This window comes from Sinohyriopsis cumingii, chromosome 6 (assembly GCF_028554795.1).
Source record: "Sinohyriopsis cumingii isolate HCF-2022 chromosome 6, ASM2855479v2, whole genome shotgun sequence".
In the NCBI taxonomy this organism is placed as follows: Eukaryota; Metazoa; Mollusca; class Bivalvia; order Unionida; family Unionidae; genus Sinohyriopsis; species Sinohyriopsis cumingii.
This window is the reverse complement of record NC_142966.1, coordinates 1,776,913-1,804,437: the sequence shown is the minus strand read 5'-3', so window position 1 is coordinate 1,804,437 and position 27,525 is coordinate 1,776,913. Positions and strand designations below refer to the sequence as shown.

General features: G+C 36.4%; 1 protein-coding gene across 1 annotated transcript in view; it reads right to left on the bottom strand.

Moving 5' to 3' along the window:
* Window positions 1–27,525, bottom strand: part of LOC149796267 (uncharacterized) — an 89,096-nt gene that overhangs the window by 44,718 nt on the left and 16,853 nt on the right. Inside the window, exons 7-8 of the mRNA XM_089960188.1 lie at window positions 13,080–13,250; window positions 10,901–11,031 (exon numbers count right to left, since the gene is read on the bottom strand). Coding sequence (XP_089816314.1) covers window positions 10,901–11,031; window positions 13,080–13,250 — 302 coding nt within the window. The remainder of the gene's footprint in view (window positions 1–10,900; window positions 11,032–13,079; window positions 13,251–27,525) is intronic.

The following is a 27,525-nucleotide window of genomic DNA, read 5'->3' as shown; positions in this document are numbered from 1 at the left end:
GAATGTGTGAGTCATTCCTTTATGAATATCAGACTGAGTAGTAAGATCTGTCTTGTGGTTATATTGCAACATACAGTTATAATAGACTCTTGAATGTGTGAGTCATTCCTTTACGAATATCAGACTGAGTAGTAAGATGTCATGTGGAATATATTGCAACATACAGTTATAATAGACTCTTGAATGTGTGAGTCATTCCTTTATGAATATCAGACTGAGTAGTAAGATCTGTTATGTGGTTATATTGCAACATACAGTTATAACAGACTCTTGAATGTGTGAGTCATTCCTTTATGAATATCAGACTGAGTTGTAAGATCTGTCATGTGGGGTCTATCGCAACATATAGTCATAATAGACTCTTGAATGTGTATATAAGGAGAGAAATTAGCAATCAGATTTTATTCCTATTTTGGAGTCATTCTTATTTCTTGTGATCTTGTTGTAACATTAAGTCTGCAGGCATATTGTACTTAAAGACATTATTTGAAAGGAAAACATTTCTTAGGATTATTCAGTGGACAGAAAGAGCTCACTTAACCATAAAATTATTCTGGAACTATTGTGAATTGTTCAAGGGAGTTCTGGACAATGCAATTTTAAAATATCTCGATTCTTGGCAGACCAGAGTATTTTTGGATCTGAAACTTATACGAAACATTTAATTCTTTTGGACTTTATTAGGACTTTTTCAGTATTATTTTCAATTTACTTTATAATAATTTAAGTTCCTCTCACATTTTCATTTATAACATTAATAATTAAATTATTTGTAAAGTGTCACTAAACATGTTGGTTTTGCTTCTTTCTGTTATTTGGTTTATGATCAGATAATCATAACAATAGTGCAACTTATAATGCAATTATAGATGTTGTTCACAAGGGCTCAAATTCTGTGTATTTGTGAACCTTGGATCAAAACTGATATTAAAGGACATTTCTTTATTTAGCCTCTGTGACTACAGTGTTGGAGGTTGTTAGCAATATTTTGTATCTTGAGATACTTGGATAGGAGTTTTCTTTGCCTCATTGTGAAAAAAGAAGCAGATAATCATGAAAGAGGAGATGCTCAGCATTTTATCATTCATTAGACTGGTTATTCATTAGGCTGGTTATTCATTAGACTAGTTATTCATTAGATGGGTTATTCATTAGACTGGTTATTAATTAGGCTGGTTATTCATTAGGCTGGTTATTTATTAGCTGGATTAACCAGTCTTATTTTTTGGTTGTTAGTACCATCTCTTCTAATGACTGCTTTCATAGAAGAGATAGAAGTGCTGATGCATTCAAATAGAGACTGTTGATAGAAGACTCAAGGTAAAAGTGCTAATGCACTCCCACTGAGATTCTGGTGCACTCCCATAGCCTCTAGATATAAGTTATAGTGCACTCCCATTGATACTCCAGAGAGAAGACTTGATGCACTCTGTAAAAGTGCTGATGCACTCCTAAAGACACTCTAGACAGAAGTACTAATGCACTCCTACAGAGACTCTAGACAGAATTACTGATGCACTCCTACAGAGACTGATGTACTCCTACACAGACTCTAGACAAAGTACTGATGCACTCCTACAGAGACTGATGCACTCCTACAGAGACTCTAGACAGAATTACTGATGCACTCATACAGAGACTCTAGACAGAATTACTGATGCACTCCTACATAGACTCTAGGCAGAAGTAATGATGCACTCATACAGACTCCTACAGAGACTGATGCACTCCTACAGAGACTCTAGACAGAATTACTGATGCACTCCTACAGAGACTCTAGATAAGTGCTGATGCACTCCTAAAGAGACTCTAGACAGTAGTACTGATGTACTCCTACAGAGACTCTAGACAGAATTACTGATGCACTCATATGGAGACTCTAGACAGAATTACTGATGCACTCATACAGAGACTGATGTACTCCTACAGAGACTCTAGACAGTAGTACTGATGTACTCCTACAGAGACTCTAGACAGAATTACTGATGCACTCATATGGAGACTCTAGACAGAAGTACTGATGCATTCCTACAGAGACTGATGTACTCCTACAGAGACTCTAGACAAAAGTAGTGATGCACTCCTACAGAGACTCTTGACAGAATTACTGATGCACTCCTACAGAGACCCTATCCAGAATTACTGATGCACTCTTACAGAGACTGATGCACTCCTACAGAAACACTAGACAGAATTAATGATGCACTCCTACATAGACTCTAGGCAGATGTAATGATGCACTCATACAGACTCTAGACAGAATTACTGATGCACTCCTACAGAGACTGATGCACTCCTACAGAGAATGATGCACTCCTACAGAGAATGATGCACTCCTACAGAGACTCTAGACAGAATTACTGATGCACTCCTACAGAGACACTAGACAGAATTACTGATGCACTCCTAATGAGACTCTAGACAGATGTAATGATGTACTCCTACAGAGACTCAAGACAGAATTACTTATGCACTCCTGCAGAGATGTTAGACAGAAGTTATGTCTAACTCTAACTCTGTAGTTGAGCTTTTCGCTAACACTGCACGAACAGTCTATTCATTTAGTTCAACATGTGGTAGCAGCACGGTTTGATTAAATGCAACATAGAAATCACTGTGTCAAATCAAGGTTAAGGTCATTGTTATGAATTCGGCCTGTTGACATATTGGCTATAACATGCAAAGGCATAATCTTTAGCAAATGCAAGGTCTTACTTGTTACACAAATATAATTCTGCGTTAATTCAATGGACATTGCAATGACATTTATAGCAATTACCATGAATATGCATATATTTACTTTCTGTTTACATTATTGATAGAGAGTAGGAGAGTTTCGTTTGTTGCGAAATGTACAGGTTGGTGTGAATTATAATTACATTATCCGACCACCATATATATAAGATGGTTTTATAGATCACTGAGTGAGGTGTTGTTGACTTGACAAGACAGTTCTCTGACCTCCTTATCTAACATACCACTATGCTTTAAACCCCACTCACAAAATTTTACAGCGCTTCAATGCCTATGTGAAAGTGGCAGAAAGCTAGGTGATAGTACTGTTTACATTTATGTTTTGGGTTATATATGTATACACCATTACGTGTTTATTATATGTATTTTCTGGCATGCCAGATGGTTTCTAGGGAGCCATTTAGAATTGCCAGCATATTTCAATACATAAAGCAATTTTGAAGTGATATTGATATCTACTTTAAAGAAGATGCAGGTCTTTATTGATTTTTTTTAGCGTTGGTAAATAGTTTGATTTTTTTTCCATGAATCATGGTTAAACAGCCGATCATTGTCATACAATTTGTTTGCAGTGGTTAGATATATGCGTGATTTTTTTTAGGGCTCTCTTCATGAAGGCTGCAAGTAAGAACCCCATGACAGATAAGGAAATGATACAGGCATTGAATGCCAGTGGGTATGTGGTAATACCCGCTGGGGCCCCACTTAAACCCATTGTAACCGCAGCCAAACCTGATATACCCATGTCTACCCATTTGTCACAAAACATTCTAATTGCAGGAATTGGGAGGGGCTCGCTCATGATGTTTGGTATACAGAGTGTGGACATCAAACCCAAGGTTCAAGTAGGTGCTTCAGCACTATTTGGTGGTTCCCAGGGTACTTTGCCCACAGCCAACGCTACCCCCGCCCCAACCACTTCCACTGATGTACCTAAGATCCCTTTGTTTTCAGGGGGTGACCCAACAAAGAAAGGTGATGTTACATATTACAAATGGAGATTCGAGGTAAAATGTCTTATACCTGAATATCCCCCAATGATTATGATTCAGGCTCTCAGATGGTCTCTACGGGGCAGGGCGAGACATACCGTTATAGCATTAGGCGAGAAAGCATCCACTGAAGCCATATTGAAGCGCTAGATACTGCATTTGGAGATATGTTGATTCAAGGCATGATTATGCAAGAGTTTTTCAACTCTTTCCGAAGAGAAGAGGAATCAGTGACTACCTTTGGCTGCAGGCTGGAGACATTTCTCCAAACTGCAATTGAAGTGGGCCACATCAGAAAAAAGGACAAGGATGGCCTCCTCAGACAGAAGTTTTGGTCTTCACTAAGGAGTGTACTCCTCAAGAACCACACTCGCCATAAGTTCAACTCCATGACAAGCTATTGCGAGAAATTAGGATGTTTGACAAGCAGCTGAACTTGCCAAAGGATGCTGGCCCAATCCCCCCCAAGAAAGTACACCACCAGCCCATGGTAGAAAGCGGCCATGAGAGATGCAAGGTGGAGAGAGATTTCGACTTAAGGATCCAACAAATAGAGGAGAGATTAGAATCTCAGATCAGTGCTCTTGCTAAACAGCTGCATGAACAGTTGCTACTCCTCAGAAGACTGAATGGAATTAACAAAGGGTAGGATAACAGTAATAGACAGGCCGAAAACTATGGTGATAACAACCAATGCCACTATAGCAATAGGGGCGATGACAACTACCGAGTTTATTCACAGTTTTTGGTGTTAAGGGCAGTATCATTTCTGTTTTGTGAACTAAATCTTCTCCCATAATCTGCTCTTTGTAATGTTGTTGTAATGTTGTTGTTGTTGTTGTTCTAAGGTTTAATGCCATTTTTCAGCACAAGATAGGCTATACATGGTGGCTAGTATAACTGGTGGAGGAAGAACCCTGGAAAACCCAGGGAAGAACCACCGACCCATGAGAAGCTACTGGCAGGCTTTCCCACATACCCACGCTAGCCGAGCCTTGGACTCGAACCCACGCAGACAAAGGTGAGATGGCAGTGATCCAGAACGGTGAGCACTCTAGACCACTCAGCCACTCGGGGCCCCGCTGATTGTAATGGGAGAAACACTGCAGTTTGGGCCAATTTCAACTAATCAGGGAGCTTGTCTTTATGATATTTGAAAGTATTTTTGCACAACTCAATCATGTTGTCCCTAGGATATAACTATTTAAGATCACATTTGTTGCAAGTCTGTATTCAGTCAAGGTTGCAACCTTTGAATACCATTGGTTAATCTTTGCAACTATTTTTGTAAGTGAATGAATTATCTTTCTTATATTCCTGACAGAAAACATATCACACTGATCCTTTTTTGTTCTTTCCTTAACCAATTGTAGGTAATCAACCACATGTCATGGAATTTTTGTTCTTTTTCTTCTCATTTTCAGCCTCCAGTTCCACATGCAATGGACTACTTCCATGTCAATGGCTTCTGTGATGTCTTTAATTTACTTCAGAACAGGAGAGCTTACTGTCAACTATAGCAGATGATCTTACCAAATTGGTTATCTTCCATTTCAACATTCATAAAACTCGCTGCTTGTTATGCTCTGTACATTTCTGTTATGACCGATGAATGAATCAATTTATTGTACCCCTCTTGGAGACAATTAAAATGGAACCTCTGGACAGTTTCTACAACAACCACAGCACATCTCAATCATACAGATGCTCGTATTCAAACATAAAATCTACCTTAAGTATAGATTGACTGAGATATCTGGCATAACGGACAACCAAGACTTAATTTAAAAAACTGTTATATTAAATTTTTGTCTTAAATAAAAACAAACAAACATAAAAAAATCACAGCATCCATCAGGTACAACCAGTTTTGGAAACCACAAATAATTTCTGTGACCTTTCCCAGAAATTAGTTTTGAGAAGTTGCATGTCTCATGATTTTTTTATGTGAGAAACCTGCAATCCACAGTCTGGGAGCATCTCTGTAGAAGTGATATAACCCTCACATTGAGAGCCTAGATAGAAGTGCTGATGTACTCTCATAGAGACTACAGATAGAAGAGCTGATGTACTCTCATAGAGACTACAGATATAAGTGCTGATGTACTCCCATAGAGACTTCAGATAGAAGAGCTGATGCATCCCATAGAGACTACAGATAGAAGTGCTGATGCATCCCTTAGAGACTACAGATAGAAGAGCTGATACACTCCCATTGAGACTCAAGAAAAATTCACTCCCACAGAGACTTCAGATAGAAGTGCTGATGTACTCCCATAGAGACTACAGATAGAAGTGCTGATGCATCCCATAGAGACTACAGATAGAAGAGCTAATACACTCCCATTGAGACTCAAGAAAAATTCACTCCCATAGAGACTACATATAGAAGTGCTGATGTACTCCCATAGAGACTACAGATAGAAGTGCTGATGCATCCCATAGAGACTACAGATAGAAGAGCTGATACACTCCCATTGAGACTCAAGAAAAATTCACTCCCATTGAGACTCTAGATAGAATTGCTGATGCACTCCCATAAAAACTGTAGAAAGAAGTGCAGATGCACTCATGTAGAGACTATAAAATGAAGTCTGAAACCCTTCCACAGAGACTCTAAATAGATGTGCTGATACCCTCACATAGAGACTATAGATATATGTGCTGATGCCCCCTCACACTCCCATCAAGAGCCTAGAGAGAAGCACTGATGCACTCATATAGAGACTGACTGGGTTTTCTGTATATTTCAGATCTAACAAGATGGTATCCGACAAACGACTACCTTCATTTCTGGCTATATTGAGACTGATGCTGACTGATATCTGACAAAGGGCTGCCTTCATTTCCGGTCATATTAACACTGATGAAGTCTGATATCTGACAAAGGGCTGCCTTCATTTCTGGTTATATTAAGACTGATGCAGACTGGTATCTGACAAAGAGCTGCCTTCATTTCTGGTTATATTAAGACTAATGCAGACTGGTATCTGACAAAGGGCTGCCCTCATTTCTGGTTATATTAAGACTAATGCAGATTCGTATTTGACAAAGGGCTGAATTCATTTATGGTTATATTAAGACTGATGCAGACTGGTATCTGACAAAGGGATGCCTTCATTTCTGGTTATATTAAGACTGATGCAGACTGGTATCTGACAAATGAATGCCTTCATTTCCAGTTAGATTAAGACTCATGCAGACTGGTATCCGAAAAAGGGCTGCCTTCATTTCCAGTTATATTAAGACTGATACAGACTGGTATCTGACAAATGAATGCCTTCATTTCCAGTTAGATTAAGACTAATGCAGATTGGTATCTGACAAAGGGCTGCCTTCATTTCCGGTTATATTAAGACATGCAGACTGGTATCTCACAAAGGGCTGCCTTCACTTCCAGTTATATTAAGACTGATGATGTCTGGTATCTGACAAAGAGCTGCCTTCATTTCCAGTTATATTAAGACTAATGCAGACTGGCATCCATTAAAGGGCTGTATTCATTTCCAGTTATTTTAAGAGTGATGCAGACTGGTATCGGACAAAGAGCTGCCTTCATTTCCAGTTATATTAAGACTGATGCAGACTGGTATCCAACAAAGGGCTGCCTTCATTTCCAGTTATTTTAAGAGTGATGCAGACTGGTATCTGACAAAGGGCTGCCTTCATTTCTGGTTATATTAAGACTGATGCAGACTAGTATCTGACAAAGGGCTGCCTTCATTTCAGGTTATATTAAGACTGATGCAGACTGGTATCTGACAAAGGGATACCTTCATTTCCAGTTAGATTACGACTCATGCAGACTGGTATCTGAGAAAGGGCTGCCTTCATTTCCAATTAGATTAAGACTGATGCAAACTGGTATCTGGCAAAAGGCTGCCTTCATTTCCAGTTATATTAAGACTGATGCAGATTGGTATCTGACAAAAGGCTGCCTTCATTTCCAGTTATATTAAGACTGATGCAGACTAGTATCTGACAAAGGGCTGCCTTCATTTCCAGTTATATTAAGACTGATGCAGATTGGTATCTGACAAAGGGCTGCCTTCATTTCTGGTTATATTAAGACTGATGCTGACTGGTATCTGACAAAGGGCTGCCTTCACTTCCAGTTATATTAAGACTGATGATGTCTGGTATCTGACAAAAAGCTGCCTTCATTTCCAGTTATATTAAGACTGATGCAGACTGGTATCCAACAAAGGGCTGCCTTCATTTCCAGTTATTTTAAGAGTGATGCAGACTGGTATCTGACAAAGGGCTGCCTTCATTTCTGGTTATATTAAGACTGATGCAGACTAGTATCTGACAAAGGGCTGCCTTCATTTCAGGTTATATTAAGACTGATGCAGACTGGTATCTGACAAAGGGATGCCTTCATTTCCAGTTAGATTAAGACTCATGCAGACTGGTATCCGAGAAAGGGCTGCCTTCATTTCCAATTAGATTAAGACTGATGCAAACTGGTATCTGGCAAAAGGCTGCCTTCATTTCCAGTTATATTAAGACTGATGCAGATTGGTATCTGACAAAGGGCTGCCTTCAATTCTGGTTATATTAAAACTGGTGCAGACAGGCATCCATTAAACGGCTTCATTCATTTCCAGTTATATTAAGACTGATGCAGACTGGCATCAATTAAAAGACTGCCTTCATTTTAAGTTATAATAAAACTTATGCATTGGTTCAACTGATCCAGTTCATTATCAATACATCTCATTCCTTATCAAAGCAGCTAAGATCCTGATGATATAAGCACATATTTAATCTGCTTTTTAGCAATTAATTATGGAACATTTTCTCTGGAAATGATTCCTGCAGTAGTATACTATACAACATATACAACATACTGTGGGTAGTTATAGGATACTGCATTTGTATGGGAAAATATGAACAAGTTTTGGGATGGAATACTGCACGAAGTTGTGAGTGCAGTATATCCTTCCGACAAAACGAGTTCATATTTTCCCATACAAATGCAGTAACCTTTTTATTATATGCTCATTTTTTTATTCTACCTAAGGTTTAATTATATAAACAAAATACACTACAAGAAACAACGTAAATGAATGAATGCCATATTCCAAACTAAATACACAAGCGCAGATTTGTCATTACACAATAAGATCATTATTAATGCGCACATAACTCCGCCCAGATAAATTTGAACTTAGTCGCGCGCTCGATATAATTTTTCGAAAGAAAATGGCGTGTCTAGTTAAAATTGAAATTTGCAGTCATATTGTGAATGAATGTGCATTGCAACAACTTTTCCATTTGATCTGGAATGAATATATTTTGGTATTTTGTTTTGAATCGACAAAAGCTTGTGATTTTGGACTGGATTCATCTGTGCAAATTATACATGAAATACATCGGATTGAAGTGGCGCGGGAGAAGCGTGTTTACGTCTGCAAATGTGTTTCTGTTTCTGTCATTCAATGTTTGAAATCATAACGTGGGAAAAATATGAAGTCTTTCAATTGCAATTATCAAAAAGACGCTATGGAATTCAATGCTTATTTCATTTTGAGTGCAGTAAGGAGGATGCAATTGCACTTATCATCGAAATTACAGCACAATTTCGAAATGTGTAATCCAGATTGAAAACCTATGACATGGCTCATGTAATTTGGATTTGCAGAATTAAGAAAAAAACATTTTGAGGAAATTCAGGATGTAAAACTGTAAGTATATTTTATTTTGCCATTCTTATCACCAGATAAAGAAGACAGTATATGCCTTGTCACTTGTATGTTATTTGTAAGGACCTAATCTTTCGTCTTTTATATAATGTAGCTAGCCTAAATCCATAACATTGTATCAACGCGGAATGTGCTAAAACAGCTTGGTTTTATTGCAGTCCACGAAACATGTTTTAGTTCATTCAGAAACAAATTTAAACAACCACAACGTAAAGAGCCTCTTACGTGAGTGTATATGATTTGTTTACAAATCAAAAGTACATCAGCATCATTGTTTGTTTACAATAGAAAGTAGTTCCTTTATTCACATGAATGCTATATGTGCATTATCGTGCATGTTCAGTATCGGGGAATATTGAATGATTCTGACAATGTAAAGTTAACGGGGAAAAAAAATGAGCATATAATAATATACTATACAACATAATGTGGGTAGTATACAATACAACATACAGTGGGTAGTATACTATAGAACAAACTTTTGGTAGTATACTATACAACATATTGTGGGTAGTATACTATACAACATACTGTGGGTAGCATACTAAGAACATACCATGACTAGTATACTATACAACATACTGTGGCTAGTATACTATACAACATACTGTGGGTAGTATACTATACAACATACTGTGAGTAGTATACAATAAAACATACTGTGGGTAGTATACTATACAACATATTGTGGGTAGCATACTATAAAACATTATGTGGGTAGTATACTATACAACATACTGTGGCTAGTATACTATACAACATACTGTGAGTAGTATACAATAAAACATACTGTGGGTAGTATACTATACAACATATTGTGGGTAGCATACCATAAAACATTATGTGGGTAGTATACTATACAACATACTGTGTGTAGTATACTATACAGTATACTATAGGCAATATACCATATAACATAATATGTTTAGTATGCTATACAACATACTTTGGGTAGCATAATATACAACATACTGTGAGTAGTATAATATACAACATATTGTGAGTAGTATGCTATACAACATATTGTGAGTAGTATACTGTACAAGACACTGTTGGTAGAATACTATACAACATACTGTGGGTAGCATACAATACAGCTTACTGTGTTTATTATACTATGCAACACACTGTTGGTATAATACTATACAACATACTGTGAGTAGTATACTATACAACATACTGTGGGTAGTATACTATACAGAATAATGTGGGTAGGATACTATACAGCACACTGTTGGTAGAATAATATACAATATTCTATGAGTAGTATACTATACAACATAATGTGGGTAGTATGCTATACAACATAATGTGGGTAGTATACTATACAAAATACTGCAGATAGTATACTATACAACATACTTTGAGTAGTATACTCTACTTGTATACTATTTGTAGGTTCAGTTTTGCTCAGAAAAAATAATACATCATTAAGATACAATATACCTGTTGTTTAATATTAGCCACTGAATCAATGTCTGTATGTTTTTTGTCCCTTGCATTCCTGATCATGTCTACACCCAAGTTATCTCCCTTATTGGTGATCTTTTGTGTAGTAAGTAAAGAACCACCTACACCTGAAAAATGGTTACAAGTAAAAAAACATTACAATGCAAATATTAAATATATCAAAGAGTAATCTTGATGTAAAAAAGATGATTTCTTCTTTTGTAAAATAAATGTGTATGGAGAAAAAAGTTGCTTAATTAAAACTGAAATACGCAGTTGGCATGTCCATTATCACATTTGCTTCATGGATTCTGTTTAAGATGGGAAGGTATGAAAATAAAATATTTTTTGGCTACAGTCACAGTTGTGTGTCAAGGATGTTTTCTGTCACATGTGTAATCATCCACCATCCAAATAAAGTTGTAATCATCCACCATCCAAATAAAGTTGTAATTATCCATCATCCAAATAAAGTTGTAATCATCCACCATCCAAATAAAGTTGTAATCATCCACCATCCAAATAAAGTTCCATAACCATGATGATGTGTAAATTTCAAAGTGATCAGAGAATAAAGAAAGCAAATGGTCAAAAAAGTTGCCATGGCAAAGCTATTCTACAGTTACCCATGTAAAGTCACACCAATCTCCACCTTGCAACTAATCACTAAAACTCACAATTTACATGCTAATAAAGAACCTATATTGAACAAAACAAATATATTTCATAATGCAGTCAAACTGTATCCCAGATATTAATTTATGAAAAAGGAAAGTTGGACCATGAATGGATTGATTTCTCACAAAATCATGCATTCTTGACACCACTGTAAATTAAATCTTCCCCTTGTGTATCTAACATGAAATCATGCATTCTTGACACCACTGTAAATTAAATCTTCCCCTTGTGCATACAACATGAAATCATGCATTCATGACACCACTGTAAATAAAATCTTCCCCTTGTGCATAAATGAAATCATGCATTCTTGACACCACTGTAAATGAAAACTTCCCCTTGTGCATACAACATTAAATAATCATAAATTCTTGACACCACTGTAAATTTAATCTTCCCTTTGTGAATACAACATAAAATCATGCATTCTTCACACAACTGTAAATAAAATGTTCACCTTGTGCATACAACATGAAATCATGAATTCATGTCACTATTGTAAATAAAATCTTCCTCATGTGCATACATGAAATCATGCATTCTTGACACCACTGTAAATAAAAACTTCCCTTTGTGCATACATGAAATCATGCATTCTTGACACCACTGTAAATAAAATCTTCCCTTTGTGCATACATGAAATCATGCATTCTTGACACCACTGTAAATAAAATCTTCCCCTTTGTGCATACAACATGAAATCATGCATTCATGACACCACTGTAAATAAAATCTTCCTCATGTGCATACATGAAATCATGCATTCATGACACCAATGTAAATAAAATCTTCCCTTTGTGCATACGTGAAATCATGCATTCTTGACACCACTGTAAATAAAATCTTCCCCTTTGTGCATACAACATGAAATCATGCATTCATGACACCAATGTAAATAAAATCTTCCTCATATGCATACATGAAATCATGCATTCGTGACACCACTGTAAATAAAATCTTGTGCATACAAACAAGAAATCGTGCGTTCTTGACACCAGTGTAAACAGAATCTTCCTGTGCAACCAACATGAAATCATGCATTTGTGACACCACTGTAAATTACAGGGGAGAAACATAGAGATAAAGTATGGTTGTCAATTGACGTTTAATCATGATCAGTCACACAAAATTGACTGTATTTCTGAATACATAATTCCAGAACATCTCAAATACTATCAGAAACTTTTCTAAATTAAATAATTTCAACATAAAATTGCCACAATAATGAGTATTACTATAATAGGGCAATTGTGGCTGAGTAATTTACATTTTAGCTGGGTTCATATGATCATATAAATGGTGGCTGAGTCAACTGCATTTTAGTTGGGGTCATATGATCATATAAATGAGATCTGCATGCCCTCATTCAAAAGTGATACCAGCAGGAAAGTACATAGCTCTAAAATCATAATTAACTGCAAGCATGAACTTCTGTTAAATCTCCATGCATACAATCAGAATACCTGCTTAACAACTTCTGGAAAGGTTTTGAACTTACCTCGACCATCCCCTGCTATTTCCAGCATTGTTGACTTTAGAACTAGAGACTTCCTACTGCCCTCTGTCCTTGGCCTTTCTTGCTGCAGTCTCCTTGATCTTATAGGTGACCTCTGGTGTGACCTTGTCTCTGAGAAAGGTACTCTCTCGAGAGAAGAACTTTTGTCATTCTCTAAAATAAATTTACATTTTAATAAGTATGAAAACTAAGTGATTCTTCAACTTCTATAATGCCAAATGATACAGACAACCTGCATATGACAAATATGTTTCAACTTCTATAATGTCACATGCAACCTGTATATCTCACAAACCTATTTCAACTTCTAAAATGTCAATGATACATGCAACCTGTGTATGACAAATATGTTTCAACTTCTATAATGTCACATGCAACCTGTATATCTCACAAACCTATTTCAACTTCTAAAATGTCAATGATACATGCAGCCTGTGTATGACAAATATGTTTCAACTTCTATAATGTCACATGCAACCTGTATATCTCACAAACCTATTTCAACTTCTAAAATGTCAATGATGCATGCAACCTGTGTATGACAAATTTGTTTCAACTTCTATAATGTCACATGCAACCTGTATATCTCACAAACCTATTTCAACTTCTAAAATGTCAATGATACATGCAACCTGTGTATGACAAATTTGTTTCAACTTCTATAATGTCACATGCAACCTGTGTATCTGACTAACATATTTCATCTTCTAAAATGTCAATGATACATGAAACCTGTGTATCTAACAAATCTGTTTCAACTCTTTACTGGGGCCTCGAGTGGCCAAGTGGTCTAAAGCGCTCTCCGTTACAGATCACTGCCATCTCACCTCTGTCTGCGTGGGTTAGAGTCTCCGATTCGGCCAATGTGAGTATGTGAGAAAGCTTGCCAGTAGCACCTCGTGGGTCAGTGGTTCTTTCCTGGATTTTCCCGGGTTTTTCCTCCACCATTAATACTGGCTGCCATGTATAGCCTATCGTGTGCTGAAAAATGGCGTTAAAACCCTACAACAACAACAACAACAACATCAACTCTTTACTGCTAATGATTGGGTAACCCCTAAACTGTACTCTCAACAACACCATGTGCTCACATGATTTGGTGATGCACAACTCATAAATGTGACAAAACCAGGACATCAAATCTGTAGATTGACTTCTAAATCTGTAAATATTTTTTAGAAACTTATATTTTACATGATTTCATGAGACTGAAAAGAAAACAATTTCAGTTTTTGCCCTAATACACATTCTCACTCATGACAATGAACTACTGATACCAACATATATTTTCAACTTTTCTGTCTGGGGGGTGGGGTGGGGACTAGGACCATAGTGACAATTGCTTCAACTCTAGGTCTTAAATTATGCAACAGAAAGAAGTAAAACCAACATATTTAGCAAAATAAATATATAACTGATTTCCCTAGAAAACAAAATGAGTAAAAACAAAAGCAAAATTGAATCAGCATTGAAAGAAGGAATAAGACAGGGCAAAGATTCCATTATAGCTTGTTTGTTTGCATTATAGCATGCTTGCTTGCATTACAGCTTGTTTGCTTGCATTATAGCTTGTTTGCTTGCATTATAGCTCTTTTGCTTACATTAAAGCTTGTCTGCTTGCATTACAGCTTGTTTGATTACATTACAGCTTGTTTGTTTGCATTATAGCTTGTCTGCTTGCATTACAGCTTGTTTGCTTGCATTATAGCTTCTTTACTTGCACTATAGCTTGTTGGCTTACAATTATAGCTTGTTTTCTTGCATTATAACTTATTTGCTTGCATTACAGCTTGTTTTCTTGCCTTATAGCTTGTTTTCTTACGTTATAGCTAGTTTACTTGCATTATAGCTTGTTGGCTTGCAATTATAGCTTGTATGATTGCATTACAGCTTGCTGCCTTGCATTACAGCTTTTTTGCTTGCATTATAGCTTGTTTGCTTGCATTACAGCTTGTTTCCTTGATTTATAGCTTGTTTTCTTGCATTTTCATCTTTAGATCTGAATATACATCAAATCTCTTGGAGCAGTCTTTAGAAAAGCTACAGTTTAAAAAAAGCAGTGTAGGTATTTAAGTTATTGTACTGTTGGTTATCATGGTCAACATTATAAGTTTAAGTTGTTTAATTTTCTAATTAAAACATTGCTTAAGAAAGAATTGGTCATATTGTCTATTTCTAAGATGCCACAAAAAAAACATATATTACTTTATTTAAAAATCATCCACTCTCATTGCTAAAAAGACAAACATCTTCACCTAATGCTGTGGCTATCAATTGTTTCTGCTTATGATGAGAACTATTTTACTGTGAGATATACATCATGCTTTTCTGAAAAACAAAATTTCAAACAACCAGTATTTGTTTGTGTAGTTTTTGTTGCTTTGGGGTTTAATGTTATATCTCAGTGCAGATATGTCAGCCAGTATAACTTGGTGGAGGAAGAACCCTGGAAAAGCCTAGTAAGAACCACCAACCCACAGGAGGATACAGGCAACTTTCACACATACCCACATTGGCCAAGCCTGAAACTTGAACCAATGCAGGCATATGTCTTGTGGCAGTGATCTATAATGACAAGTGCTTTGAACCATTCAGCCACCAGGGGTCACTGTAGCTTTTGTCAACAAATTATTGAGCAAATACATGAATGGATTTGCATAACTTAGGAAGTCATAATGTTCTCTCCATCTCTCTCTCTAACAAACACAATATTCAGATATATCGCATATACAAGTCATAATGTTCTCTCTCTCTCTCTCTCTCTATAATAAACACAATATTCGGCAAGCAAATAACATATTTATTACCAACTATACCTATAATACAACAGAGGGTCTACTTTAGGTCATTCCATTATGGCAAGCAAATAACGTATTTATTACCATCTATACTTATTATACAATAGGGGTATATATTAGAACATACCTTTTTCCAATCCATGCTAATTTGATTGAAATGTAAAATCAATAAATGAAAACTGTAATATATACTAACATTATTTCTTTATTAAAATCACTTTATTAAAAATCATCCCTGTCAAAATATTACTAATTTCCCCTCAATTTTCAGTTCTTGAATAAACCCTGCAATAAATTATTCTTTAATAAACTTCTTTTCTGGCAAAACCACATTTGATATTGGTTATCAATCCATTGATAATTTAAAGAGAAAATAAAAGTTCAGAATATTAAAACAACTGATTAAATAAGCTAAAGCTCAAATTCATTGTTCCTCATAATTTGGATTCAATCTTTTGACAAACCGTTATTAATAAAAATTTATGAAAATCAATTTAATGTTCACAAAACTGCAAAACCATATTTAGGTTACAACAACTAATGCTAGCCTGTCCAGGTTACATCCATTGCTGCTATCCCAATCCAGGCTACAACCAAATGAACTAGCCCAGTCCAGGCTACAACCAAATGAACTAGCCCAATCCAGGCTACAACCAAATGAACTAGCCCAGTCCAGGCTACAACCAAATGAACTAGCCCAATCCAGGCTACAACCAAATGAACTAGCCCAGTCCAGGCTACAACCAAATGAACTAGCCCAGTCCAGGCTACAACCAAATGAACTATCCCAATCCAGGCTACAACCAAATGAACTAGCCCAGTCCAGGCTACAACCAAATGAACTAGCCCAGTCCAGGCTACAACCAAATGAACTAGCCCAGTCCAGGCCATGACCATTACTGCTAGTCCAGTCCAGGTTATAACCATTACTTCTAGACCAGTCCAGATTATACAACCATTGCTACTAGCCCAGTCCAGTTACAACTATTGCTGTTAGCCCAGTCCAGGTTACAACACGGTTACAACCACTGCAGCTAGCCCAATCCAGGTTACAACCATTGCTGCTAGCCCAGTCCAGGTTGCAACCACTGCTGCTATCCCAATTCACGTTATAACCAATTCTGCTAGCCCAGTTAATGTTATAACCATTGCTGCTAGCCCAGTCCAGATTACAACCATTACTGCTAGCCCAGTTAAGATTACAACCACTGCTGCTAGCCCAGTCCATGTTACAACCATTACTGCTAGACCAGTTAAGGTTACAACCATTCCTGTTATCCCAATCCAGGTTACAAGCATTCCTGGTAGCCCAGTCCATGTTAAAATATCTTAATTATTTTACCTTGTTTCGAACAGCCATCCCCATGATTCCTTTTTCTCATGGGTATAAATTCTCAAGGTAAACAAAAAAGTCTGTTATTTTCACTGGGACTAAAATCTGTGGATTTGTCTCTGATGATGTGAAAAAGAGTAATTTTTGTCCATACAAAGACTGGTATTTTCATCGGGACGTAAGTCTATGGATTTGTCTCTGATGTGAACACGAGACCTATGTCTTCACAGAGGGTCATAGAGGGTTCATAAAGTCTTTAAGTCTGTATTTGTACCAACCACAAATTCCACCATGCATCAATTATAAAAGTTAGGAAATAGATGCTTCTTATATTTGATTGATTGAGAGCTTTAAGCTGTATTATAACTTTTCCTGAACCACTGGACAAGTGAATTTCCAAGTAATGCATATATGTTTTCCTGAATATCTTAGTATTATTTTGTTGGTGCTTGCAAACCGTTATTGTGAATTGTCTGCCCCAAAAAAGCATTATTGTGAATTGTCTACCCTTACAAACCCTTATTATGAATTGTATACCCTTACCATCGTGAACTGTCTGTTCTTACAAACCATTATTGTGAATTTATGTTCAAATTTCTTTAATTGATGTACATAATAAAGAATTTTGTTTTGCAAACCTACCAAGAGGAATTGATGGCAACAGAAAAGCAATGTGCATGAGCTAGATAATGCAAAGAACAAAAATCAGTCATCTAGCTTTTTCTAGGTCTACTACAATAGCTACTAATACCAAGTGTGAACATACTGATAAACTGTGGTGGAACTACATATATGACTGCTGGACTTTTCCTTGTTAACCTATGAGCTGAAAGAATATATACAAGAATTGCTCAATGATAATCAACTGAAAAATCATAATTGTTCATATCTGCTGATAAATCCATACTTTGGTCATATCATTTGACACAGCCCTACACTGTTCATATCTGCTGATAAATCCATACTTCAGTCATATCATTTTACACTTTCATACATTGTTCATATCTGCTGATAAATCTATACTTCAGTCATATCATTTTACACTTTCATACACTGTTCATATCTGCTGATACATCCATACTTCAGTCATATCATTTTACACTTTCATACATTGTTCATATCTGCTGATAAATCCATACTTCAGTCATATCATTTTACACAGCCCTACACTGTTCCTATCTGCTGATAAATCCATACTTCAGTCATATCATTTGGCACAGCCATACATTGCTCATATCTGCTGATAAATCCATACTTCAGTCATATCATTTTACACTTTCATACATTGTTCATATCTGCTGATAAATCCATACTTCAGTCATATCATTTTACACTTTCATACATTGTTCATATCTGCTGATAAATCCTTACTTCAGTCATATCATTTTACACTTTCACACATTGTTCATATCTGCTGATAAATCCATACTTCAGTCATATCATCTGACACAGCTATACACTACTCATATCTGCTGATAAATCCATACTTATCTAACAGTCATATCATTTGACACAGCCCTACACTGTTCTGATAAATCCATACTTCAGTCATATCATTTGACACAGCCATACACTGCTCATATCTGCTGATAAATCCATACTTATCTAACAGTCATATCATTTGACACAGCTATACACTGCTCATATCTGCTGATAAATCTATACTTAAGTCATGTCATTGGACACAGCCATACTTTGTTCATATCTGTTGATAAGTGACACCATTTACGATTATTTGTTGATAAACTATGTTTTGATCATGAACTTTCAGAATGATACCATTTTTTGCTATATCTGTTGATGAACTATGTATGCATGTGTTGGGTAGGATTTCCTGTTGATGAGCTATGTGTGAATGTGTGGGTAGGATTTTCTGTTGATGAGCTATGTGTGCATGTGTGGGTAGGATTTTCTGTTGATGAAATATGTGTGCATGTATTGGTAGGATTTTCTGTTGATGAACTATTTGTGCATGTGTTGGTAGGATTTTCTGTTCATGAACTATTTGTGCATGTGTGGGTAGGATTTTCTGTTCATGAACTATGTGTGCATGTGTTGTAGGATTTTCTGTTGATGAACTATGTGTGCATGTGTTGGTAGGATTTTCTGTTGATGAACTATGTGTGCATGTGTGGGTAGGATTTTCTGTTGATGAACTATGTGTGCATGTGTGGGTAGGATTTTCTGTTGATGAACTACGTGTGCATGTGTGGGTAGGATTTTCTGTTGATGAACTATGTGTGCATGTGTGGGTAGGATTTTCTGTTGCTTAGCTCATTATCCCCAAGATCCATATTTACGAATCAAGAGGTAGTACATTCCAAGCTCTGTAATATCAATATCATTTATGATTCACAAAAGTGGGTGGTATTACATAAACGGAGAAAGTGGTGTTCTATAATGCTACCAAATAATGTCAACTTTCCTTGCACATTACAAAATACAGCAGAAAAAACATCATTTTTGAAAAAATCTCCTGGGGACAATGAGTCAAATCTCCTGGGGACAATGAGTCAAATCTTCTGGGGACAATGAGTCAAATCTCCTGGGGACAATGAGTCAAGTATAGTTTATGAAAGATGGAAGTATGAGTGTGAACTAGGATGTCAGAGATTTGATTGTCATCTATTTGCATCTCATCCACGTCCTTGTGCTATTGTGTCTTCACTAGATCCAATCCCACCTGGTGTCATCCTGTTACACTTACCCAATGGCATTAATCCTGTTACACTTACCCAATGGCATTCATCCTAATACACTTACCCAATGGCATTCATCCTGTTACACTTACCCAATGGCATTCATCCTGTTACACTTACCCAATGGCATTAATCCTGTTACACTTACCCAATGGCATTCATCCTGTTACACTTACCCAATGGCATTCATCCTAATACACTTACCCAATGGCATTCATCCTGTTACACTTACCCAATGGCATTAATCCTGTTACACTTACCCAATGGCATTCATCCTAATACACTTACCCAATGGCATTCATCCTGTTACACTTACCCAATGGCATTCATCATGTTACACTTACCCAATGGCATTCATCCTGTTACACTTACCCAATGGCATTCATCCTGTTACACTTACCCAATGGCATTAATCCTGTTACACTTACCCAATGGCATTCATCCTGTTACACTTACCCAATGGAATTCATCCTGTTACACTTACCCAATAGCATTCATCCTGTTATACTTACCCAATGGAATTCATCCTGTTACACTTACCCAATGGAATTCATCCTGTTACACTTACAAAATAGCATTCATCCTGTTACACTTACCCAATGGAATTCATCCTGTTACACTTACCCAATGGAATTCATCCTGTTACACTTACCCAATAGCATTAATCCTGTTATACTTACCCAATGGAATTCATCCTGTTACACTTACCTAATGATATTCATCCTGTTACACTTACTCAATAGCATTCATCCTGTTATACTTACCCAATGGAATTCATCCTGTTACACTTACAAAATAGCATTCATCCTGTTACACTTACCCAATGGAATTCATCCTGTTACACTTACCCAATGGAATTCATCCTGTCACACTTACCCAATAGCATTAATCCTGTTATACTTACCCAATGGAATTCATCCTGTTACACTTACCTAATGATATTCATCCTGTTACACTTACCCAATAGCATTCATCCTGTTATACTTACCCAATGGAATTCATCCTGTTACACTTACCTAATGATATTCATCCTGTTACACTTAGGCAATGGCAGTCATCCTGAAACACTTACCCAGTAGCATTCATCCTATTACACTTACCCAATGGCATTCTTCCTGTTACACTTACCCAGTAGCATTCATCCTGTTACACTTACCTAATGGCATTCTTCCTGTCACACTTACCCAAATGCATTTTGCAGAAGTGAAATGAAGACAAAGAAAAATGTATAATGTTTGAATTTAAGGGAATGATGGTTTTATGCCATGGTGACTTGTTAAGTGATATATTAAGGTTGTTGTAATAAACAACGTAAATTACTGAATTTGATGTAATACCAGCACATGTCTTAATAAGCAAATATTTCCATTTTGGTCAAAACTGTTATCAAAAACTTTACATTATGGGTACACCACTTGATCTCAGCAAGCCACGGTGGAAGGAATCCACTGTTGCAACCCACTCAGAACATCAATGTTGGAACCTACAACCACACAAATCATGTTGGAAGAGAGCACCTGTTGCAACCCACTCAGAACATTGCACGTTTTTTTATTGGGACATGTCATGTGGTGGAAGTGATTGTTGCAACACACCCAGAACATCACAATAATATTGGAAGTTACAACCACACATCATATGAGAGGAAAGTGACTGCCACAGTCCAACCTAAACAATATAATTTTATTGGAATTTACAACCACCCATGTCATGATAGAGGGAAATGACTACCATAACCTACCCAGAACATCATCAATTTCTTGGAACTAGCAATCATGCATGTCATGTGCAAGGGAAGCAACTGTTTTAAGCCACCCAGAACATTGATATACATTGACTCAAACAGATTACTGTCAAGGTTAATACATGTACTCTCATTCTCTTGGCATACATTGACTCAAACAGATTACTATCAAGGTTAATACATGTACTCTCATTCTCTTGGCATACATTGACTCAAATAGATTACTGTCAAGGTTAATACATGTACTCTCATTCTCTTGACATACATTGACTCAAACAGATTACTGTCAAGGTTAATACATGTACTCTCATTCTCTTGGCATACATTGACTCAAACAGATTACTATCAAGGTTAATACATGTACTCTCATTCTCTTGACATACATTGACTCAAACAGTTTACTGTCAAGGTTAATACATGTACTCTCATTCTCTTGACATACATTGACTCAAACAGATTACTATCAAGGTTAATACATGTACTCTCATTCTCTTGACATACATTGACTCAGACAGATTACTGTCAAGGTTAATATATGTACTCTCATTCTCTTGGCATACATTGACTCAGACAGATTACTGTCAAGGTTAATACATGTACTCTCATTCTCTTGACATACATTGACTCAGACAGATTACTGTCAAGGTTAATATATGTACTCTCATTCTCTTGGCATACATTGACTCAAACACATTTCATGTCAAAACTTGAACATAAAACATTCATACAAAATGTGTCATGATCATCATACTTGCAAATGTTAAAGATGTACCTTACAAAGAGATATTTACATTACAAAGAAATGTGTACCTCAGAAAGAAATATGTACCTTACAAAGAAAGCAATCTCAACACAGTGGGAACAGAGTAGCATGATGGTAACACACTGACTTTGCTTTTGTTTGATCTTAAGTTTGATATCTGTCCAAAAGTGATTATTCACTGTTCCTAAAGTACAAGTCCCACACTGTCTATACAGTGTTTCTAAAACACATAAACATAGTAATTATCCAAAACTTTTTAAAGTCTACACTGATCATTCACTGTTTCTAAGCTGTAAGTCCCAAAGTGATTTTTCAGTGTTTCTAAAGTAAAATTCCCACAGTGATCATTCAGTGTTCTTAAAGAACAAGTCTCTCAGCAATTATCCACTGTTCCAAAGTACAAATTCCTCAGTGATTATTCAGCATTCCTAATTAAAAGTCCCTTGTAGATTATTCGGTGTCCCTAATTAAAAGTCCCTTGTAGATTATTCAGTGTCCCTAATTAAAAGTCCCTTGTAGATTACATCAGTGTTCCTAATTAAAAGTCCCTTGTAGATTATAATCAGTGTTCCTAATTAAAAATCCCTTGTAGATTATAATCAGTGTTCCTAATTAAAAGTACCTTGTAGATTATTCAGTGTCCCTAATTAAAAGTCTCTTGTAGATTACATCAGTGTTCCTAATTAAAAGTCCCTTGTAGATTATAATCAGTGTTCCTAATTAAAAGTCCCTTGTAGATTATTCAGTGTCCCTAATTAAAAGTCCCTTGTAGATTTTATTCAGTGTTCCTAATTAAAAGTCCCTTGTAGATTATTCTGTGTCCCTAATTAAAAGTCCCTTGTAGATTTTATTCAGTGTTCCTAATTAAAAGTCCCTTGTAGATTATTCAGTGTTCGAAATTAAAAGTCCCTTGTAGATTTTATTCAGTGTTCCTAATTAAAAGTCCCTTGTAGATTATAATCAGTGTTCCTAATTAAAAGTCCCTTGTAGATTATAATCAGTGTTCCTAATTAAAAGTCCTTTGTAGATTATAATCAGTATTCCTAATTAAAAGTCCCTTGTAGATTATAATCAGTGTTCCTAATTAAAAGTCCCTTGTAGATTTTATTCAGTGTTCCTAATTAAAAGTCCGTTGTAGATTATTCAGTGTCCCTATTTAAAGTCCCTTGTAGATTATTCAGTGTCCCTTATTAAAAGTCCCTTGTAGATTACATCAGTGTCCCTAATTAAAAGTTCCTTGTAAATTATAATCAGTGTTCCTAATTAAAAGTCCCTTGTAGATTAAAATCAGTGTTCCTAATTAAAAGTCCCTTGTAGATTATAATCAGTGTCCCTAATTAAAAGTCCCTTGTAGATTATATCAGTGTTCCTAAGTAAAAGTCCCTTGTAGATTATAATCAGTGTTCCTAATTAAAAGTCCCTTGTAGATTATAATCAGTGTCCCTAATTAAAAGTCCCTTGTAGATTATATCAGTGTTCCTAATTAAAAGTCCCTTGTAGATTATAATCAGTGTTCCTAAGTAAAAGTCCCTTGTAGATTATATCACTGTTCCTAAGTAAAAGTCCCCTGTAGATTATAATCAGTGTTCCTAAGTAAAAGTCCCTTGTAGATTATATCAGGTTTCCTAAGTATGAGTTCCTTGTCGATTATATCAGTGTTTTTTAGTAAAAGTCCCTTGTAGAATATTCAGTGTTTCTAAAGTAGAAGCCACTACAGGGTTATTCAGTTTCGAAACAATAAATCACACAGTAATGCATCCCGAATGTAACAACAATAACCATAACACCAACCCCAGGTAGCAACGAAGCATTCGAAATTCAGTCCCTCATAATTCATACAGGCAAGGGTCAAATACAAATATTCAATATTTATGACCCAGGGGGAACATCAGGCACAGCTAACTTAATTACTTACAAACAAATAAATGATCACAAACGAGTAAATCAGATCGTCATCTGTGGAGATTTCAATGCCCATAACGAGCTATGGGGGGGCGGTGTGACGGACAAAAGAGGCAAATTGATTGAAGAATGGACCGCAGAATCTAACTTAGCCATTTTAAATGACGGTACAAAAACACGCCTTAACCCAGAAAACGGTCTCATGTCCGCCATCGACCTCACCATTTGCTCGCCATCAATAACCCAGGTGGCGGACTGGAGAGTGGATCAAACTGACCCCTTGGGCAGTGACCACTTTCCAGTAATAGTCACCCTGCAGATGACGGTCCAATACAACTCGCTAAAAAGAACCCCTAGATGGATATATTCAAAAGCAGATTGGACCTCATTTAATGAAACACTAAGCAAAATAGACACCAAAAACATAGAAAATGATAATATTAATAAATATTACGAAGACCTGATTGATACCATACTAAAGGCAGCCACCACTAACATACCCAAAACCAGTGGTAACCCACATAAACAAGGAGTCCCATGGTGGAATGATGAATGCAAACAAGCCATCACTGATAAGAAAAAAGCCCTCAATAAATTCAAACGCACTAAAAACTCTATTGATTTTACTATATATAAACAAAAGGAGAAAAACCTTAAAAACATAATTAAACAGGCAAAGGAATCAACTTGGCATAATTACTGCACGAATATCAATATCACAACTAGTACCAAACAAGTCTGGGATAAGATTAGATCAATTAGAGGAAAGACAACTAACACCACTCCAAAAATAGCTGGAGCCATTACTAATAAAGAAAAGGCTGACCGACTAGCTCAGCATTTCTCAGATATGAGTAGCAACACCAACCACACCCCAGCATTTCAATTACATAGGGACAAAGTAGAAAGAACCCATAGTAATCTCTTTAAAGACCTCGGTCCCAAAGTCTCGAACCTAAATAAAGACATTACAACTTACGAATGGGACCTAGCATTGAAAACCAAAAACGAAACTAGCCCAGGGGAAGATCAAATAGGATACACAATATACAAAAATATCCCAAATAACATTAAACAAACAATTATTAAATTACTAAACCAAATATGGACCTCAGGCAAACTACCCGATAAATGGAAACACGCAATAGTAATTCCAATACCCAAGCAAGGAAAAGACCCTAACGATATTAGCTCCTACAGACCCATTTCCCTAACAAACAACATTTGTAAGATCATGGAAACCATAGTCACCAACCGACTCAAACACCACCTAGAGAGCAATAATTTAATCTCCGATAATCAATGCGGATTTAGAAACAAAAGATCCACCACGGATCAACTAATACGATTAGAAACCGCAATTAAATTGGCGTTCAACTCCAAACGCAAAGCTGATAGGAATTTAATTGCAGTATTTATTGACCTCGAAAAGGCATTCGACCTTGTATGGACCAAAGGCTTATTAGCCAAACTCAACCACTACGCCATCACAGGTCGAATGTTTAAATTCATTGAAAACTTCCTCGCTGACCGTAAAATATCAACCAGAGTTGGCGACACCTACTCTGAACCACACACACTTGAAAACGGTACACCACAAGGGAGCGTACTCAGCCCAACCCTTTTCAACATCATGATTAATGACTTGGACACCAACTTAACATCAAAACTAATTGAACTCTCACAATTTGCTGATGATAGTGGATTATGGAGAGCAGGAAACCCTTCCAACCACAAAGTAATCAGCGATATTCAAACAAGTTTAAACAAAATAGGGAAATGGGCTGATAAATGGGGTTTCAAAATATCCCATGAAAAAACCATAGCAGTATTATTCACCACCAAATGTAAATTACAAAATCAGTTTCCCAAACTCACCATCCAAAATCAAGAAATTAAATTCGTAAATGTAGCACGAATTTTAGGAATGCATTATGACTCCAAGCTAAACTGGGGACACCACATAAACGAACTAGTCAAAAGGTGTAATAAAGACCTTAACCTCCTTACAACCCTTAAAGGAACCACCTGGGGATCCAATCAAGAAACCTTACTAGCTTTATATAAATCGTTAATTAGATCTAAACTAGATTACGGATGCCAAATTTACAACTCGGCACCGCAAAATAACCTCAAAAAACTAGATAGCATACAAAGAAAGGCCCTAATTATTTGCACTGGTGCACTACCATCCACATCACTAGTGGAACTTCAAATCTTAACTGGAGAACTGCCGCTCCACCTTAGAAGACAAGAACTCACCCTCAGATATGCAGCCAGGCTAACAACACACCCCGACACACACCCCACCCGGCTAGCTATAAATAAATGCAACATACCTTTTAGAACTAAATTATCACAAAACATACCAGCAGGGAAATTAGTCCATCAATTAGTTGAACAACTTCCTATAGACAAACTCCAAGCAGAAATTGCAAATCACTATGACAAAGAACCATGGATAAATATCAACCCCACAGTTAACACCCTCATTACGAAATATGGCAATAAAAACGAACAGGAACTCAAACTAAACACAATCTGTACAGAAGAAATCAACTCAAAATATTGCAACTACATTAAGATTTACACTGATGGATCCAAAATTACAGAACCACCCAGAACAGCAGCAGCTTACGTAATCCCCGAACTTAACATTAAAGTAGGAAGAAGACTACCTAACCTCTGCTCTATATACACAGCTGAATTCTGGGCCATACTTGAAGCACTCAAATGGATCAAAGAGAACAAAATACCCCAAGCGGTAATAATAAGTGACTCGCTAAGCGTCATAAACTCAATACTTAATAACAACACCAAATCAAGAGAAAACTATCTTAGGCAAACCAATTTATTGTTAAAAATACTGAACAATAATAACTTACAAGTAGAATTTATGTGGATACCATCCCATATTAACATACCAGGTAACGATATGGCAGATATAACAGCTAAACAAAAACTAAACGAAACCACTCACATCAACCTAGATTATAGCATATGCGAACTCAATAGCATATCTAAAACCCTCATTGATAATAAATGGCAGGAATTATGGAACACAAGCACTCAAGGCAGGAAACTAAAAACCATCATTAAAGAAGTATGTAGAAATAGGAAACCACCCAAAACAAAAGGCAGTGAACAAAAATTCATAAATAGAATACTCACGGGCAAAACCAAGCTGGC